The 20875-nt window shown below is 37.1% G+C and overlaps 1 protein-coding gene across 1 annotated transcript; it reads left to right on the forward strand.

Annotated features, from left to right (window-relative positions):
• klhl17 (kelch-like family member 17) lies at positions 1–20674 on the forward strand. The gene is made up of 12 exons (XM_081386102.1): positions 1–227; positions 4851–5112; positions 8992–9113; positions 9649–9870; positions 14437–14553; positions 14762–14975; positions 15055–15199; positions 16067–16234; positions 16537–16625; positions 17073–17146; positions 17254–17435; positions 18269–20674. The coding sequence occupies exons 2-12, from the start codon at positions 4899–4901 to the stop codon at positions 18495–18497; spliced, it is 1776 nt and encodes a 591-aa protein (XP_081242228.1). The 5' UTR covers positions 1–227; positions 4851–4898; the 3' UTR covers positions 18498–20674.
• Positions 20675–20875: the final 201 nt, after the last annotated feature.

Genomic DNA, 20875 nt, shown 5'->3' on the forward strand with positions numbered 1-20875 from the left:
GGGCGTGACATGTTCAACACAATATTATTTTTTTTGTAATGCAGATCAGAGCTGAGAGACAGATGTCTGTTTTGAAGCGACATGTGATGTAGCATGTCAACTCACCACAACGCACGGCTAAATAAATCACCACATGCATCCAAATTAATCATAACACACGGACAAAACTGGAGAGAGCGCTGCACAGAAAGAAACGAGTCTTGTCAATCAGACACAGACGACGGCAGGTGAGCTTAGATTCGATCTCATCCAGACAGAATTGCAACTCATCTGACAATGAAAGCAACATTTATTTACTTCTTACTTCATTTTTAGCTTATACAGAAATACAGGATGTGCAAACGCATCCTCGCCGTCCCAGAGCTGCAGTGTTGTTATGAAATAGCTTTATCGCACTGATGTGCTCTTTGTTCAGACAGACATTTGTCAACTGGTCCAGGTTAAAGTGTGTGCATTGAGCATTTATTTGTATTTGATGCTGTCGTTTAAAGCGTTTGAAATATGTTATGAGGGCTGAATGATGTTTTTCGTCTTTTAGCTGTCAGTGCTAACGTTACTGCCTGTGCTGTAAATTCCCATCTGAACAAAGGCAATATGAGATCAACCACCAAGCGAATACTGTTAAATAAGGCAACATATTCCTCTGTTGTATGGTTTCATTTGTTGTTATGGTATGTACATGGCCAGCAGAAAATTATTTCCCAAACATCTACAATGAGCTTTTCTATTTCCAATTCTTGAACGAATCGTTCGTTTGAGTCGGATCTTTTCAATGAATCGATTTTCAATGAATAAATGATTTGAATCGTTTCACTGGGAATCCTCTCTTTCGGACATATTGGATTCGTAATAACCGATGATTGGGCTGATAATATTATTAGAGATGGAAACACAGGGAACACGTGGGCACGTAATTATTTCATGACGTAAAATAATTGCTGAAGTGTTTTGTAACGAACTGTTCGAAGGAACCGATTCAATGGAAGGAGTCTGACTTTCCATCACTAGCGAACTGATGTTAAGGAGGTGTGATTTGAAAATTGTGATATAGCTTTTAAACAGTGTAGATGGAGCGTTATCAAATTGCTCGACGATTACTTGTTGTTGATGTTGTTTTGATGTAAGCAGTATCATCGGAGCCTCGATTAAGAACGAAACAAATTGTAAAGCAAACATCCGGCGCGACCTTAAAATGTGACGTCAGCGACCAGCACTCATGCGGCTTTCATTTACGTCAACAACACACAAGCTCCCAAACTGAGGCTTTATGCATTTTTCATATGGACTGTGATGATGCTCAGCCGCTGCACTCTAGGATTCAGTCCAAAACATTCTTCATAAAGCAGACAAGCGAAACAAAAGGAAAAGGCGTCATCCATCAGTTCAGGTAGTGCTGGTTATACTCAGTGTTATTCTGCTGGATGACTTGAATGGATCAGAGGAGGAGGGGTGAGAGATGCTCTGTCTGGATGGGACATGGTGTGCTGAGTCAGATTTAATGATACTGGGGATGTTTGTAGGGTTTGTCTTTAGCTGTATAACTCTGAATCAGACTGTCTAGTATGCAAGGGGGAAAATATATATATATTTTTATATACTGAATAATCCAGTCCTCGCATTTCTGCTAAATACCAGTATTACAGCTATTGCTACTACTGTACAATCCTAAAAATTAATACATTTTGGTTCCCAACACTGTAAGAAGTTTTCAGAAACTTTTTAGCAGATTAATAGTTACTATAATATATTGTAAATAATAGGCACCATTCATGAGACGCAAGGACACCTTACAAGCATCAAAAAGCACATATCAGCATAAAATATAAAGGCTCTCAGTATGGCCTAAAAACACAACATACAGTAAGATGGGTACATAAATACAATCACATTAAAGTCTGTTTAAAACGAACCCATGGAAGTCATGCAGATATGAGACAGAACAAGAGTGAGTGCAGAAGAAGATCTAAGAGTAGGAGTGTATGTGAGAAGAAATCGGACAAATATGAACGGGTGAAATTATTGAGTGCCTTATGGGTAAGCAGCAAAACCTTAAAGGCAGTACCTTGTATTTAAACCAGATACAAGTACAAGGGATGCGTGTTCAGTTGAAGGAGTTCTGGAAATAATACACACAGCTGAGTTCAGCACTAATGAAGTTTTTTGTGAAGAAGTCATTGCCTGAAAAAACATCATAATACAACTTTATTAAGCAGTAATGCTGGAGTTTCTAAATTTGTTTTGAGGAGCCACACAGAGGCAGGCATCTACAGAAACTCTATCCTGAGTCCCTACCATACTACAAATAACTATTGTCAACAGTTTCATCTATTCTGCATTTTTAAACAGTTAGTGACCTCAGGTTTCAGACCGCATCGTTTGCTTTGTATAACTAAAGGATTTATACATCTGAAACCCCATAGCCATTTTGTGGGCAGCCACACCACTGCTGGCTGTAATACTAACTGAGCCTATGACTCTTTTCATGCTCTCTCACCTGTCGTCTGTTATTTGGAGTAACATGAGTAATGCTTTAGAGTTGAGCCGTATCGTTAGGAAAAAAACAAAACATCCCATTGCTTAAGGCTTTAGTTTATTTGATTTAAAACACTATACACCTCAACATCTACTAGAAGAGGTGCCGTCAACTGGATTGCTATTCATCCTCCTCCTTTAAATTGTCTCTCACTGCTCCATCCAATCTTCCCACTCAAAGTGAAGTGTATGACGGATACCAGCACATGTTACCGTGGGCACAGCACAGTGGTTTCTATAGTGATGCTTTTGGAGAATTGAATGTGTGCAGCTGGCTGGCCAACTCATCACGACATGTCCTGGTTCAACCGTTCCATACCATTCGTTCTTTCATCTGGAACACAGTTTCATTATTAAAATCAACCAGCCGGTTTATTTATGCAGCGAGTGAGTCTTTATGGGTGCGAGAGACCAAATTTAAATAGCTTTTGAGGCCTCAGGCCAGTGAGAAAAGGCCACTGAGTATTGAGGAGCAAACCATATGCAGCTATAAGCTATAAAATGAGTGGGAATTTGTAATGTGAAGTGATAATTTTCATGATATTTAAGGCTTGAGCGCTTCGGTCTGGCTCGTTCTCCCATTATGATTCTGTACTCGTTGTTCAAAATGCCCTGAAGCAACCATTATGCTGTATGGAAAGGAAATGTGAACCAAGAAGGCACAAATTAAAATGGATTTACAGCCTGACAAAGAACTCAAAGATTGTTAGAGGTAATGCACAGATGTTAAACGTTAAACATGACATTAGTTATTAATTAGCATTAGCTTGAATGAGAGTTCTTAAAGACCCTCATGAAATCATTTTTTATTTCTTGCCTTCACTTATTTCCTATTTAAATAGGAAATAAACTTAATCATAGCCTATGGTCTATTTACCATAATTGTTTTATATTTATTTTATATTTGATTTGTTTTTGATTGTATATTATTATGATGTTGTGATTAACTTGATTCAGTCATACATTTATATATTTGTTATTGTAATTTAGCTCTTTCTTTAATTTCATAGTTTCTGTTTTTCTTTGTTGTTTAGGTGGAGGCTTTTTCTGCCTCTCCCAGCACAGTATTTGGATTGTATTTTCTTGTTTTTACTGTAGGCCTAGGTATATATTTTTTTATTTGTGCAAATAAACTAAACTAAAAACTAAAATATGCTGGAGTTTTTGGATGAGCGAGGAGGAGGACTTTTCTTGGAACCCTCCCAAACAACATGTGGTGATGTAGGTGCTGTTTGAGGTTTTTATTTTTATTATTTAGGAATTCTGACCCTAATACTCAACGAATCTCTGCAATTCTCCCTATGTGATCCTTGGAGAGTCTTTGGCCACTCAAACTTTCCTCCTTGCCTTGCATTAAAGCAATGTAGAGACACGTCCTCTTCCAGGCAGATTCTTAACATCTTTAGTTGATTGAAACTTCTTGAATTTTTGCCTTGATGGTGGAAATGGGAATGTTTAATGCTTTAGCTATTATCTTACTGCCACTTTCTATTTTGTGAAGCTCAACAATCTTTTGCTGCACATAAGAACTATACTATTTGGTTTTTACTCATTGTGATGGATGATTAAGGGAATTTGGCCTTTGTGTTTCCTCATATTTAAACTCCTGTGAAACAAGAAGTCATAGCTAGACAATTTCATGTTCCTAGTCACCCTGGTGTGCTAAAAATGTAAATATTAATGTGAATATACTTCAGAGATATTTTACTCAAAAAATTCTGTTTTGAAGGAAAAACATTTATTTCATAATATGATTTACCTCCTACTTTCAATTCTTTTACTTTAATGAAAGGTTAGATATTTGTAAAAAGATTAAAGGGATAAACAATGAAGATTTATTTTTACAGCCATCTTTGATCATATTTACCAGGGGTGCCAATAATTCTGACCACATTTGTATATCATTCACAATCCTTCATGAGATTGTAGTTCTTTCCCTCATTGAAGTTAAGTACATTCTTGTACCTTTGTCAGATTTTTAAATACTTTTATCTTCAAATTAAATGTTTGTTGGTTGGTTTGGTTCATGGCATAACTCTTTAACAAAGACTTTATGGGAAAAAAATTCTTATGGGAAAAATTAATGGAAAAAATACTTCCAGAACCAAGACCATTGAAAAAGTGGGTCGGCACTGTTGCACTCTATTAGGAGGAGGGACATTCTCGTTTTAGAAGGCATTTGATTGGACAAAAATCTGTAGTGCAGGATGAGTCATCAATACTTTTGGACTTTTTTCTGAAGAGGAAGAGTATATATCTGTTAAATGCCACAAAACCCCATTTTTGACTTCATATAGTGTGTTTCTCTCTTCCTGTAGTGTCCTAGAGTGAGGCCCAGGCTCCAGCAGGCCTTGGAGAGCACCGGCATGATGGAGGGGGGTATGCAGCTGCTGAACCGGGATGGACACAGCATCTCACACAACTCCAAACGCCACTACCACGACTCCTTCGTGTCCATGAACCGCATGCGGCAGCGCGGCCTGCTCTGCGACATTGTGCTTCATGTGGCCAACAAGGAGATCAAGGCACACAAGGTGGTGCTGGCCTCCTGCAGTCCATACTTCCACGCCATGTTTACAAGTAGGTCTTATTCTACATTGCTATTTTAGAAATGAAAATGGTTCTGGCCAATATGTCTTAAATAGGGCTGTCATGGTATCAGATGTTTTTTTTTTTTTTTTGCACTCCATAATGCCCTATTTGAGGTAAAAATATAAAAAATACTGCTCTCTAAAGATATTTGAAGTAAACATACGATAATCCATAAGTATTTATAAGTTTTGGTAACCAGGTGCAATACCGCCACCTACTGTACTTTGGGATGTCAACCAGATACTGGCATTGGATTATTTATGTGCCATATTATCATACGTGTCCTATTCATTTGAGATAATACCGTTATCGCCGATACCAGTATATTCCGACACCCCTAAATAACATGATAACAATATAATTGTTTTAAATATCACGGTTATCGTCACTACCGGTATATTGCGACACCTCCAATTAACACGATAACAATATTTAATTTTTTAAATATCACGGTTATCATCAATACCGATATATTGCGAAACCTCTAGTCTCAAAGAGAACTTTTTTTTGCCTAGTAATGTTAGGGATGGGCATTTTTTGTAAATTTTTCAGTTCGAGTACTGATAGGTCTGTTATAGACCTGCTACAAAAATAAATGTTGACAAATAAAAATATCACATGAAAATATTTCTATAAAAATACAACTAGAAAAATGACACTGCTAGATTATCAATAATGCACCAATGTTTTAAAGAAAAAGAAACCTCTAAAAGGAATATCTGCATGGAGTGAAGCTGAAGAGTCTTAGCCCGTTTTAAATAACACGTCCTACATGAAATTAAAGGGATAGTTCACCCAAAAATGAAAATTCTGTCATCATTTACTCTCCCTCAAGTTGTTCCAAACCTGTATGACTTTCTTTCTTCTGCTGAACACAAAAGAAGATATTTTGAAGAAAGTCGGTAACCAAACGACTGATGGACCCCATTGACTTCCATAGTAGGAAAAAAAAATACTATGGATGTCAATGGGGACCAGCAACTGTTTAATTACCAACCTTCTTTAAAATATCTTATTTTGTGTTTAGCAGAAGAAAGGAAATCCAGGTTTGGAACAACTTGAGGGTGAGTAAATGATGACAGAATTTTCATTTTTGGGATGAAATATCCCTTTAATCAGAAATCCTAGATACACAACATAGCTGTAACATTACAACTTATATCTGCTCAAAAAGACGCAAATGCAAGTGAATTTGAAATAAGTTACGTGCTAGGCAGAAAGTGTTACTCCCGTTGTGGATACACTCTTCCTCGTAACAACGTGCTGAAACATGGGCTACTAAAGCACAAAGAGTTCACAACATTCTATAGTGTTCTCATTATAATGTTATGGCGCTGCACAGCTTCCTCCTAATTGTATTTTCACCTGCTGTCAAGTAATTCCAGACATCCCTGCATGTTTTCGAAGCTATGTCGAGAAACAATTTTAGTTAGAACATATGCCTAAAAAATAACACTGCTGGATTATTAATAACATCATCAATGTTTCTGAAAAAGTAACATCCAAAAGGAATATGACTGTCTCAAATAACCCAATCATAGACTATAATGTTGGGCATTGCCGTTTGAACTGATGCTGAAGAGTTTATGAACACTGGTAAACTAAAGCGCTTTGTTAGCGGGTTAATGAACTCAACCAACTCAACCAAACGCATCCTATATGAGATTAATCAGATATATAGGCTACTAATAAAATTAATATTACACCTTACATCTGCACGTGAACTTGACCGTGCTTGTCTGAATGTGTAACTCCTGTTGTGGATGCACTCCTCCTGTTCCAACAACACCGATACACGGACAACTACTGAAGCACAAAGAATTTACAACATTCTATTATAATAGTGTTCAAATTATAATATTATGTATATGGCAGATTGGTGCTGCACATCTTGCGCCTAACTGTATTTTCATGATACAAAGTGATTCAGGCATCACTCCGCACTTTAAAATCCATAGTTTTACTTTATATCTCCGGTCAAAATGCCACAATAACCGCCCAAAATGCCACAATAACCAATCAGAGAAATAGAAATATATTTTTTAAAGTCATCGTTTTCATGATCGAGTACTCAAGTACTTGTGCACATCCCTAGGTAATGCATTTTATTTTTTACAAGTTTAATATCTGCGATTATTTACTATATTTAAGTTTTAGATAGTTCCAAAGCTAACACATGAACTAAAAGGTGAAAAAACTATTTTGACTTCACATGGTCTTTAAGGTGAACATGCATTGTGTAGTGTTTATTTCCTATGTACATTACCTCAGCTTCTGTTTCAAGCCTTTCCTTCCTTCCTTCCTCCCTTCCTTCCTTCCTTCTTGCTTTTTGTCATCTCCTAATGTTTTTCCATGCTTTATTCTCTTCCCTGTCTTGGTCTCAGATCAGCAGGTGCCTGGTTTTTCCTATTGCTCAACAGTCCCGCTTCACCTCAGGCTAGATTGTGATGGTATGAGTCAGGACAATGTGGGCTCTTCAGAGCCATGACTATTCTGAACTTAACATACACTATATCTACTTACAATGCACTGGTTTAAACTCCATTATACATATCAAAACTTGCTTAACTTACAACAAATAATCTTCTTGAGTCTGGACTAATTTGTACTAACACTGAGTGTGCTGCATTTCTCTTATATGTAATTCTAACAAAATTATTGTTCATATTTTCTTGAACCCCCGGTTTCACAGACAAGGCTTAAGCTAGTCCCAGACTAAAATGCATGTTTGAGCTGTTTTAACTAAAAGCAACTTGCACTGACATATCTTAAAATATGTCAGTGCCATTGTTTTGTCTCTAGATGCACAGCATTAATGTTTTTTCTAAGGCACGTTTATAAAAGCCACTTAAATGTCCTAATTGAATGAATGCCTAATCCTGGCTTAATATTAGCCCTGTGCGTGAAACCAGGCCTATATATCTGCTAACAGTATGATGACAAATAATATCCGAATAGAAATAAGTGGTTACGATTATATAGATGTAAAAACACAAAAGAAGATATTCTCTTTCCTTTCATAAAATGACATTATGCAAAGAGTTTAAAATTTGTCTTCAAAGATTGAACATTTTATTTTAATGATCCAGCAGTTCATTTTTGTGTGGAATGTTAATTTAACTGTTCAGTGTTGTCATACGTCTCATAATTTTTTTTTAATGTTTTTATTATTATATTTAGTATAAATACTATTATAGTATTTATTATTATTTTGAGTTTGCTTATATTTTTTATATTTATAATTTTCTTGGTTTTACAATTTTTATTAAAAAGAATTATATTTATATTTCAGTTTTAGTACTTCAACTTCAGCTTGTTTTATTTTAATTAGTTGCCAAAGCAGCATTTCTAAAAATAATTATTTAACTAATGTTTATTTTATTTCAACTTTATTTTAATTAACGAGAAATATTTGTAATAGTTTTAATTAAGAATAACAACACTAGTCTCAAGGGTCGTTCATTCATAAATGTCACGGAACGTTGACATGGCAACAAAATCAAACAGAGTTTGCAAACTTTATGCAGATTTCATGCAAATATAGTGAGATACAGTCTGTCTGATACAGTTAAATATACGTAGCAGTCATGTAGGAACGTCTGCTAGCATCCAACTGCACAGATACTCTGTGAACTCGGAGCAGATGATCGTCCCATTTCTGATCAGATTTCCAAAAGCTATTGCCAGGGGAGCATTACCAATAACATTTTAATGGGAACATCCACTTCGACAAACAGTACAACCACCAGAGCTCGCTGTATGTGTGAACAGGACATCAGTATCGTCAAACCCCTGGGAAACGACCTAAATCTACCAGTGTTCTTCAAAAGCCTCTATTGCACAGCTGTGTGTGTTGTGACTGTGCAGATGAGATGTCAGAGAGCCGTCAGACCCACGTGACCCTGCATGACATTGACCCTCAGGCTCTGGAGCAGCTGGTGCAGTACGCCTACACTGCAGAAATCGTAGTGGGAGAAGGAAATGTGCAGGTACGTCGACTTCAGTGTCTTGAAGAGCATACTGTGTTTTCATGCTCACAATTACCAGGATGTAATCTAGTTTGCTCTGTGAGGTGCTTAACAAGGTGGTGTGTTCAGATGGTTTGTGCAAACTTACAATTTGCATCTTTGCAAATGCAGGCTGTTTCAAAAGAACAAATGCATATGTGGCAGCTAATTTACAAGAATTTGGCTCATGATTAGACTAAAGGTGGAGTCACATCAGTGAAACTTCAGTGCATTTCCAGCAAAACTTTGCATGCACGAAAGGTCCATTGTCTATTGACAATAGTGTAGGCTCACACAGAAGTCACTTTCAAACCAAGCAGCTTTCTCTTGGTTATTGTAACAAATTTGAACATGAGTGAGATCTGCTTGAGGGACTTTTTTGGCCTCAACATTGCTGTTGAAATGGGCAACAACAGGAAAATCCAGTAAATGTGACCGCACCTTAAGATGATGTTAAAGATTCATTTCTGAAAATGACTACTTCTTAATTCTTACTTCTACTGCTTTACTCGAGCAGACCTTGTTGCCGGCAGCTAGTCTCCTGCAGCTCAACGGAGTGAGAGATGCCTGCTGTAAATTCCTCCTCAGCCAGCTGGACCCCTCAAACTGCCTGGGCATCCGTGGCTTTGCAGACACTCACTCCTGCAGCGACCTTCTCAAGTCAGCCCACAAGTACGTCCTGCAGCACTTCGTAGAGGTCTCGAAGACTGAGGAGTTTATGCTGCTACCTCTCAAACAGGTGAGCGATCTGCTTTGTAGTTAATGTAGTAGAATACTAGTTTGGTAGTTAAAGGATATAGTTCACCCCAAAATTCTTCATCATTTTCAGCGTTATTTTAGTATTCTATCATTAATAATAATTTATTTTATTTGTAGAAGTTTAGTGCTTTAGTACTTATTTATTTCAGTTAGTTGCCACAGCAACATTTCTCTCTACTTTCCTCTGTGAAACAACATAATTTTTTTTTAGGTAAAACATAAATGTGAATGAGAATTGGGGTTGTTAAGCACCACAATGACACCATAAAAGTGCACATGATAGATTTGTGTGAGGAACACATTGAATCGCCCGGGGTCATAAAAAATTCAAACTAAGAAACTCTGATGCAAGAGGGGTTTTAAGAATAGATTTATTCAGGATGTAAAAAGAAGGGTGTAAAGTGTACCCGTTAAATGATGCATGGGGAGTGCTGGGGAGTTGAGCCATAACAATCCTTGAGGGAAAAATGGTTTTGGCCACGGATGTCTAATTATATATATTTGTCACTGACACCACTTCCTGTCACATTGGCCTTGAGCTTTTTAAAAACACAATCTCTACACTTGATCCGGCCTCTCCTTCTCTCTGTCGTCTGGGAAGTCTTGATTCTTTTGACTTAGTCTGAGGGGAAAAAAATGAACTGGTCTATTTCGACCTTCGCTGCAGGAATGCTGGTCACATCCTGGCTTTTAATACGCCCCCTCATCCTACTCAAAGAAAAACTCTCCCAAGGTCTAGAGAAAGATGTCCATTAGCATTCCCACTCAATGGCAGTTGTTCAGCTGGTGCAGAGGTTCTCAGAAGTGTGTGGTTCAAATTCAGAGCTGTAAAAGCCATGCAACTAGCTACTATCTTAAACTGTGTCAAAGGAAGCAAGAAGGGAGACATATGTATATTTATGTTTTTAAAATCCCCCTAAAAATAAATATTTTTAACATTTTTATATATATACTTTATATATAACAAATAGAATATACTACTAAAGTGCCCCTATTCTGCTAATTTAAAGGTTTCTATTTTTTTGTTTTGAAGGTCTTCTACAATAGATTTGAATCCAATGTCAAAAAACACTTACATTTTCTCATAATATACATTGCCCATAACCTCATTTCTCAAAGAGTCTGAAAACGTTTCGTTTGAAGACTCAGTCTCTCTAAACCCCTCTTTTCCGAAAGCTTACTCTGCACTGATTGGTCAAATGGCCCAGTCTATTGTGATTGGTCTATCGCTTACAGTGCGTGTCGGAAACAAAACACCCATAACCATATCTGAATTTCGGCTCCGGAGGCTTCCTCAGCAGCTCATACACAGTGATACAAACAGGAACGATGGCGTCGGTTTTTCCATATAAATGCCAGCGTGAGTTCTCATCCTTTTGACAACACAAACCAAACTCTTCCAGGCCTCAGCTGGAAGAAAGTAGACTTGGGTCAAAGTAGACATTGTTTGCGGGCAGCCAATTTAGGCCATAGGCTGGCATTATGCATGTAACAAGAAGTGAGACTGAAATTGCTGACGACTTGTTTCGGCAGTTTTGAATCGGTTCTTTATTTTAGGAGACAATAACTTTATTTGTTTTACACTTTCATCTTCAAAACTTTGCTGACCTTTTACAGTAACAAACAGCTATATTACACACTGCATGAAAGGTTTTGAAAAAGACACTTAAAAGAAATTAAATTTATTTTATTCAACAAAGATGCATTAAATTGATCAAAATGACAAAAAATTATATTTATAATGTTAGAAAATATTTCAAATTTCAAATAAATGCTGTTCTTTTGAACGTTCCATTCATCAAAGAATGAAAAAACGTATTTAGTAAGCAGCACAGCTGTTATGAAACAATTCAGCATCAATTCAAAAGTCAGCATATTAAATGATTTCTGTTGAAACATGTGACACTGAAGACAGGAGGAATGGCTGCTGAAAATTCTACTTTGCCATCACAGGAATGCATAACATTTTAAAATATGCTAAAATAGAAAACTTGTTTTAAATTGTAATAATATTTCGTAATATTACTGTTTTTACTGTATTTTGTCAAATAAATTCTTTGGCAAGCATAAAAAAATCCTACCAACCCGAAAAGTTTGAATGGTAGTGTAGTGTACTTAATATATATTTTATACATTATTATATATCCCCCAAAATATAATTGCAATATTTGCATTTTATATATTGCTTGGGAAAATGTATTCAGTCAGAATACACAGGAAAGTTTGAATGGCTGTGAATTGAGAGACCTGGACCGTGCTTATCAGCCAAACTTTGAACTCTTCTTCGACTCACCAAAGCAAAAATGTCAGCATGCATTACACCGCAGTGACACTGATATAAGTGCTCTCTGCATCAGCACTTCAATACACTGTCAATCATCCTGCTCGAATATGTGGTGACAACTGCACGTCAATGAGAAGCTGAGACAGCTAATCAGCAGAAAGCAGCCCCTGCTCTCATACAACACTAATTTCATCAGCTCTAATCCGCTCTCTTCGTAGAAGAGCATTCTTTTGAATAATCGGAGTGCTGCTGGTAGTATTAGTTTCCCTGTGTTTTTGAAAAGTTACATGATTCCATGAAATCCCCCTGCTGTTCAGACACTGATTACAGAGGACCATTAGGGCTTGCTGATGACATAGACTGCTGTTCCCTCTCTGTCTGTGATTCTCTCTCACTCTTAACAGCTGTTGCAGGCTAGAGGCTTCCACTGGCCCCATGTTTAACCCACAAGACCTAGGAAATGCTTGTAGTCATGTTAACTGTGCCCTTTGCCCCAAATAAACAAACAATCTGTGACAGGAATTCTGCAAAGGCTGTTGTAGTGCTTCTGAGTGTGTAGAATAGATGATGGTGATGGTATTACATTTGTCCCGAGCTGCTGTGATGCTGGTCCATTTGGGTTGTAATCCTTAAAACTTCTGTCCATGTCCTTGAGCTGGTCTCGGCATTGGCTGAAGTCTCTTAAAGGGATACTCCACTTTTTTTGGAAATAGGCTCATTTTACAACTCCCCCAGAGTTAAACAGTTGAGAAAATTAACCCAAAAAAAAAATGACTAAAGAGTTTGGATATTTTTCCCCAGCTCGGGACTATTTTCAGGCGCTGCGTCATATCATTACGCCTGCTGCACTCATGGTACGGCAGTAAAGTTTCTTGATTAAATTAAATTAAGCTGTCTCAGGAATGAGAGTATAGTTCCTAGCCATATCAGCCTAGAAAATCGCAACTTTACATTTTCCGTCGGTCTTAGTGCACGATGTAACTACAGAAGAGTCAAGTTTTAAATAGGAAAAATATCGAAACTCTTTGGTCATTTTTTTTTAGAGAGATGCTAATGGTCTCGTCTGATTCAATGATCTATGCTAAGCGATGCTAAAAGTGGTACCGCCAGACCCGGAGATCGGCACAATGGATTCGAAAACGGCAAAACTCAACTGTTTAACTCTGGGGGAGTTATAAAATGAGCCTATTTCCAAAAAAAGTGGAGTATCCCTTTAAATTCATATAACAAAAATAATAATAATTATAATAATAAAGTAATTTTTGCAATTTCTTCATCACTAACAGCAGCAAATGAAATTGCAAAATAATGGTATGGTTTCCCAAACACTTATCACTTCTTCCACCCCTACCTCCCCTTCTGCCATTGTTCATTCTGAAACTCACTCAGCACTATTGGTTGATCCAGAAGTTGACATGTTAACATGAAGTTGGCAAACAAAGCAATGTTTTGAAAGTAAGTCAATTATAACTATGTTTTTTTAAATTTTTGTAATGCCGATTTGAAAAAAAAAAAACCAACAACTGCAGAATTGATTTAAACATGTGTTAAATGGATTAGTATACTATTTTGGGTCACCAAAAAATTAGCCAAAACACAACTAATAATGTGAAGAACTTTGGAAAATAATTGGAATGTATATTATTATCAAGTAAAATTCAATTATATTATTAAATCAAAATTTTATTTTCATATTACCATTCAAAAGTTTGGGGTCAGTAAGATTTCTTTTAAAGAAAATAAAACTTTTATTCAGCAAGGATTCATCAAAGAATACTTTTTTTTAAATGCCTTGGTTTCCACAAAAATATTAAATGGCACAATTGTTTTTTACATTAATAATTTAGGAAATGTTAAATTTTTAGCAAATCAGCATATTAGAATGATTTTTGAAGGATCATGTAACACTGAAAACGGAAGTAATATATAACATAATAAAATCATTTGAAAAAATCGTACCGACCCCCAATTGTAATTATACAGTAATTAGACTGTTGATTAATGTAATATTGACTTTCAAACAAACTTTTTCAAACAGATTTTGTTTTTACATTATTATAATGTGTCAAACTGAGCTGTCCCATTCAATATATTACATAATTTTGTTCTGTCAGTCTCTCAACAAGTGCATTTAAATGCGCTTCATTCACACTAAAACACAAATTTGTCTTTCAAAATGTTAATTAAAGACTTTAGTCTGACTGGAACCATAATCCTTTAGTTTTAAGATCAGTTATGAACCCTTTCTTGTGATTTCTGCAGGTGCTGGATCTGATCTCCAGTGATAACCTGAATGTCCCATCAGAGGAGGAGGTGTACAGGGCTGTGCTGAGCTGGGTCAAGCATGACATTGATGGGCGGAGGCAACATGTGCCCCGGGTGGGTTTGATTCCTCCTGTCAAACTGCGCTTTTAGCAACATCACAGTAAATCACAGGATTAGTGCTTAATAAAGGATTATGTCTCTGCAACTTGATACTGGTTTCTCTATTCCCTTTCTTTGTACTCTCTGATCCTTTTCACACACACACACACACACACACACACACACATGTCTTACCTCTCACTCCGTCCATTTCTCTGTTCAGCTGATGAAGTGTGTGCGTCTGCCCCTGCTGACACGAGACTTCCTGATGAGTAATGTGGATACAGAGCTGCTGGTCCGTCACCACTCCGAGTGCAAAGACCTGCTGATCGAGGCACTGAAGTATCACCTGATGCCCGAGCAGAGGGGCGTGCTCAGTAACAGCCGCACCCGACCGCGTCGATGCGAGGGAGCCAGTCCGGTCCTCTTCGCCGTAGGTCTGTAAACGAGCATGTAAAAACACACAAGCACAAATGTCTGTATGTTGTTGGATTGATTTAAATGCGTGTCTTTCAGGCGGGGGCAGTCTTTTTGCTATTCATGGAGACTGTGAGGCCTATGACACCAGGACTGACCGCTGGCACATGGTTGCGTCTATGTCAACACGGCGGGCACGAGTCGGAGTGGCTGCTATCGGAAACAAGCTCTATGCTGTGGGCGGGTACGCAGACCCTAAAGCCTCATTTTTTTTCTGAGAATCAACTGCTTTTTCTTTTTCCTTTTATAACACCAATCTTAAGTGACAGAGACCCTTGTGTTTTGAATACCTTTTAAAAATTCAAAGTTATGTGGCATCAGTGTGAGCTGCTTTAGAATACAATTTTCATAATTTTAAACCCCTGGAATAATTGGAAACCTAGGGAAGCCCATTGACATTTTATCTCAATTTTGAATTTTATGTCATAATTTTTATTTTATATAATTATTCTTAATATCTTGTAATTTTGACTTTTCATAATTACTTTTTATCTTTGTCATAACTGACATTTTGTCATAATTTTCAACGTTTATCTCATACAACCTTGTATTGATTTTTTTTATTTTGTCATGATGATTTACCAAAGCACATTTTTTTTCTTATGTGGCGAAAATGGCTTTCCATAGAAACTAGTTTTTTTTTTTACTGGCCAATAAACTCAAATACATCATGACAGGTTGTAAGTCTTTAACTCGATGCAGCATATTAAAAATACGGCATGATGCGAGATGCTGAAAAAACAGCAAGATATGACTACAACCAAAGACACATATAAATGTACATACATATGAAAATAATGAAAAATAGCACAGATTTGATTTATTACATTACAAAGGGAACAGAATGTGCAGAAAGCTATGTTATTTCCTTCAAATTTCTCTGCTGAGGCAATCAAGAAGTTACTTAAGGTTAGTTAGGAAATGTGTCACTTGTTGACTAATGAAATTCTGTGAATGATGACGGTCTTGTCTTTACTTGCATGATAAAGATGCAACTTATACAAAGACGCATGAAAGATCTATTGTTCCTCTCTGTCTTTTCCCAAAACAGGTATGATGGCACCTCTGATTTGGCTACTGTAGAGTCGTATGATCCAGTAACAAATGTGTGGCAACCTGAAGTGTCCATGGGAACAAGGAGGAGCTGTTTAGGTGTGGCGGTCCTGCATGGGTTGTTGTATGCAGCAGGAGGATATGATGGTGCTTCCTGTCTCAACAGGTATGCTATTCAGTCAAATAAATGTGAAAATCCTAAAAATAATGATAATAAAGAAACATATAAAACAGCATTAATTGTTAATCTAAGATCAGTTAAAGCTGTAGAAATGGATGTGAAATTATCTATATTTAAAAAAAGTAATATTACATTTTTTTTTATATAACTGTATTAATAATATTTTGATTGGAAATAAGATGACGATATACGGGGAAAATGTCTCTTTTTATTATTATTATTACGTAATTGTCAAATAATATGACATTTCTCTCTCTCTCTCTCTCTCTCTTTGATTGCATCTTCAGTGCGGAGAGGTATGACCCTCTGACCAGTACCTGGACCTCCATTGCTGCCATGAGCACCAGAAGGAGATATGTTAGAGTGGCCACATTAGGTAAAAAATATATAATGCTCAGGGCTTGACATTAACTTTTTTGCTCACCAGCCACTGTGGCTATTGGTTTTCCAAAGTTACTAGTCACTCAGCATTTTCATTTATCATTTTTTAATATTATCTCATAATTTGCCAGCAAGTATATTAGGCTGTTTATATATTAGGGCCTGGAAAGTCCTTGAAAGGTCCTTGAATTTAAAGTTAACCAAAGTGTGGGAACCCTGACTACATTGCACTTTCACTTTTTATTATTTCAGATGCCTTTTTTAAAAGACTACAATTGAAAAATGTATATATTTTATATAAAATTCAACCTGTCAAAGTGCTAGTAGGAGTGACAGTACAGCTGCAAGCTTTACCTATACCTTTGCCTGTTGAAAAGGTTAATGTCCTCTGTGTTTGCTCTAAATGCAAACATGAACCTGTTTCACATATTTCTTCTGTTAGATGGCAGTTTGTACGCTGTCGGTGGGTACGACAGCTCCTCACACTTAGCCACAGTTGAAAAATACGACCCTCAGGTATGTGACACATTTCTCTCTGATATGTTGAAAATGTCTCCAGGGTGTGTTTTATGTTTTCTCTCCATGGATAAATAAATGACTAAAGACGGTATTATATTTTTCAGAGTAATGTCTGGACTGCCATTGCCAACATGCTGAGCAGGAGGAGCAGTGCAGGGGTAGCTGTACTGGAGGGCATGCTTTATGTTGCAGGGGGCAATGATGGTACCAGCTGCCTAAATTCAGTGGAACGGTACAATCCAAAAACCAACACCTGGGAGGGAGTGGCCCCCATGAACATCCGCAGGTTCGAAAGTGGCATTCAAGCATTTGTTAAAGGGATAGTTCACCCAAAAAAAAATTTATTCTGCCATCATTTACTCACCGTCATGTTATTCCAAGCCTATATGCATCTCTCTCCTCTGCAGATCACAAAAGAAATTATTTTGGAAAGTGTTTTTTTCTTTTTGCAATGAAATTCCATTTGGCTTTTTTTGGACCCCATTGACTTTCATTAGCAATGTTTCCATCCAAAATGGCGAATTTAACATGCGCAAAATGGGAATGAAACATTGCATAAAACATTTGTAAATAAAGCACCGTTTCCATCCCATGTGTTCAAGAGAACAAAATCGTAAATCATAAATGCCTGGTGTTTGGGAACACAATCATGTGAGATGCTTCTGGGAGGGAATTAAACTAGACTTTGACTCAGGCATTTCAAAATGATCAATCCAACATTTGAGATGCTGTGCAATGAAATTGGTCTGCTGGTTAGTCCAGTTGTCCAATCACATCCACAGGCAAAGCCACGTGAGGTTTTTGTTGTGCATCGAGGGATTTATTCAGTAAATGTGTTTATGCGTAGTTTATGCGCATGTCTTCTTATCGGATAAAAACGATTATCCGCCTCAATTGAGCGCATGAGTTTTTTTAGAATTCATGTACATCTTTGCTTTTCCATCCAGTGTTTTCCCAATATGCGCATACAAATAAGTGGATGGAAACATAGCTATTGTATCAACAAAACAGCTGAAACATTATTCAAAATATTTTCTTTTGTGTTATACAGAAGAAAGTCATACAGGTTTGGAATTACAAAAAAGTTCCTAATGGACATTTTCTTCTCTTGGTCTTCAGGAGCACCCATGACCTCGTCGCCATGGATGGCTGGTTATACGCGGTTGGAGGCAATGATGGCAGCTCTAGCCTCAATTCCATAGAAAAATACAACCCTCGTAGCAACAAGTGGGTGGCGGCGTCATGCATGTTCACGCGGCGTAGCAGCGTTGGAGTCGCTGTCCTGGAGCTCCTCAACTTTCCTCCTCCGTCCTCTCCCACTCTTTCCGTCTCCTCCACAAGTCTTTGACAAAGGGTAAAAACCCGGCTTAGCTCCAGCGGCCTGCCCTGCGTGGCAAAGAAGCGCAACTGCTCGGTTTGAGCACCGGACGAGGAGTGTTTCGTGGGCAACAGCGGCCTCCCTCTGCCTGGAGGAATACTGCAGCATTCCAACAGATCACAAGGGTAAAAAAGGATGAAAAGAAAAATCCCACACTCTCACAACTCTCACCCTATAAACCCCAGTGCTTGAAAGTGCAAAATAATGTTGCTCTGCCATTTTGCGGTGACTTTGTGTATGATGTATATCTAAATGTATATTTAATTTATGTTTACGATTCTTTTTTGAAATATTAAGAAATAATATATTAAACAGAAAAAAAAAGTATGAACAACTTTAGGAATGTAGCTCTTGACAGGTTCTGCCACGCATGTTTACAGAAAAAGTTCTGTAAAAAGTTTACAGAAAATATTTCCTTGGCAGAACACAATAATGTAGTGCTGCTGTGCCACACTAGGTGGTAGTAATGTGCAATGCTGCCCTGTCTCACGACAGATGCGCATGGACATTTACAAGAAGAAAATTCTCACAAAGCGGGGTCTGGACTCTACACTACATTCAGTCTGCTCAGATCATGTTGATAATATAATATATGTTTTATGTATTTTCCCATTTATTTATCAAATGTAATATAAACATATGACACTATTTCAGAGATGTTTGAAGGACCACCTCTGACTTAAGAGGGGAGATATAGTTTTAACGTACTTATTGCATATCAGAGAAGCACTGGTGTTTGGTATGAAATGTGAGTGTTATGGAGAACAGTTATTTATCCAGCGGACATGTTCGGTTTGGTTTCTACAGTCATGCAATACAAGCTTTTGAGAGTTTGAGCTCTACACGAGTACAAACTCTTCTAATATGACACGTCTATATCACAAACCAGGAGAAATGTCTTTCTAATAAAGACTATAGCCATACCTAAAAACTAGCTGTGATATTAAAGCTGCACTTTCTCGTGTTTTTCGAAAGGGTGATCGGTGCTCAGAACTAATTCTGATTAACTAACGGGTAATCTGTAATTCTGACACTTCAATATCAAACCCTTCAATGTGAGTAACTCGGCTATTATAAGCTCCTATATGTTGTATGTCACATTTATTCATATTTTTGTCATAAGTCTTTAGTTGATAACATTAAACCATGTCACTGTATACTGCATTTTCTACATTTTGCTTAGGGTTGTCAGCTTCGGCAGCTTGATCGGATCTAGACAGTATGTATGTGTTGTGCTGTGATGTCTTTGGTAACAGCCACTACCAATGCATCTTACCTCAGATGGGCAGATGAGTGAACAGTGGGTTTTGTGATTAGTTTAACTGATGAGAGCACAGATCACTCCAAAACAAGGCATAGTTTCCCCAAAATTGAAAATGTACTCACCAAAATTGTTCCAAACCTGTATGACATTCTTTGCTACCTATAACACAAAAAAGGAGATATTTAGAAGAATGTCTAAGCTGTTTTTTGTTTTGTTTTGTCTGTACAATGAAAGAAAACGTGAACAAGGGACAATCGTATGGAAAAAGAGCAGCTTGGGCAAAATGGAAAAAAGCAGCTTGGACATTCTGCTAAATATTTTCTTTTATGTTCCACAGAAGAAAGAAATGCATACGGTTTGGAACGACATAAGGGTGAGTAAATGATTAACATTTTTGTGTGAACTATCCTTTAAGTATATTCTGCTCTCTGCCATTTTATGTAGGTTTTAAAATGTAGCGTAGGATTATATGATTTCAAAACTTCTGAGAAGTTAGGATTTTATTTCCTTTTTTAAGGACTTTAATTCTGAGAAACATGTTTAAGGTCAGTATATATTTGTGTCCAGGGAGATTAGAGTGCTGCGTGTGTGCATTTCTGTAGAGGTGAAGCATCCTGCACTTTGACAATACATAACACCACAGGACCACAAGCCCACAGAAAGGAATTACAGTATGTACATAACCAAATATCCTGAAACTTTGTGCAATGTCAACGTAACTGGCTGTCTTTTCTTTTGTCTTTTTTTTTTTGTAATGTTGTTGAATGTGTTATATTGTGCCGGTTATGTTTTGCTATATTTAAGAACAAACATGAATTTTTTGCACTAATGTAAAATGGAGCAATATACTGCTGTATAAAATTAAAACACTACTGTAAATGATATAAAACTGTTTTCGTGTGGAAAGAGAGTTTAATCTCAGTTGAACAAATAGATTGACACTTTAAAGGAACACTCCACTGTTTTTTGAAATAAGGCTTATTCACCTTCTTTCCTACATTTAGATAGGTAGGCAAATGCATTTTTGTCTCAGTACATGCATTGTTTTAGTTTGACAGGGTCGGCGCTAGCTTAGCTTAGCATA

Source organism: Scardinius erythrophthalmus (assembly GCF_964197995.2).
Source record: "Scardinius erythrophthalmus genome assembly, chromosome: 15".
Lineage (NCBI taxonomy): Eukaryota > Metazoa > Chordata > Actinopteri > Cypriniformes > Leuciscidae > Scardinius > Scardinius erythrophthalmus.

Coding starts and splice junctions, on each gene's coding strand:
- klhl17 (XM_081386102.1), top strand. CDS start 4,899: ATGATGGAGGGGGGTATGCAGCTGCTGAACCGGGATGGACACAGCATC. Junction 5,113..8,991: donor CTTCCACGCCATGTTTACAA/GTAGGTCTTATT, acceptor GTGACTGTGCAG/ATGAGATGTCAGAGAGCCGT. Junction 17,147..17,253: donor TTGAAAAATACGACCCTCAG/GTATGTGACACA, acceptor TATATTTTTCAG/AGTAATGTCTGGACTGCCAT.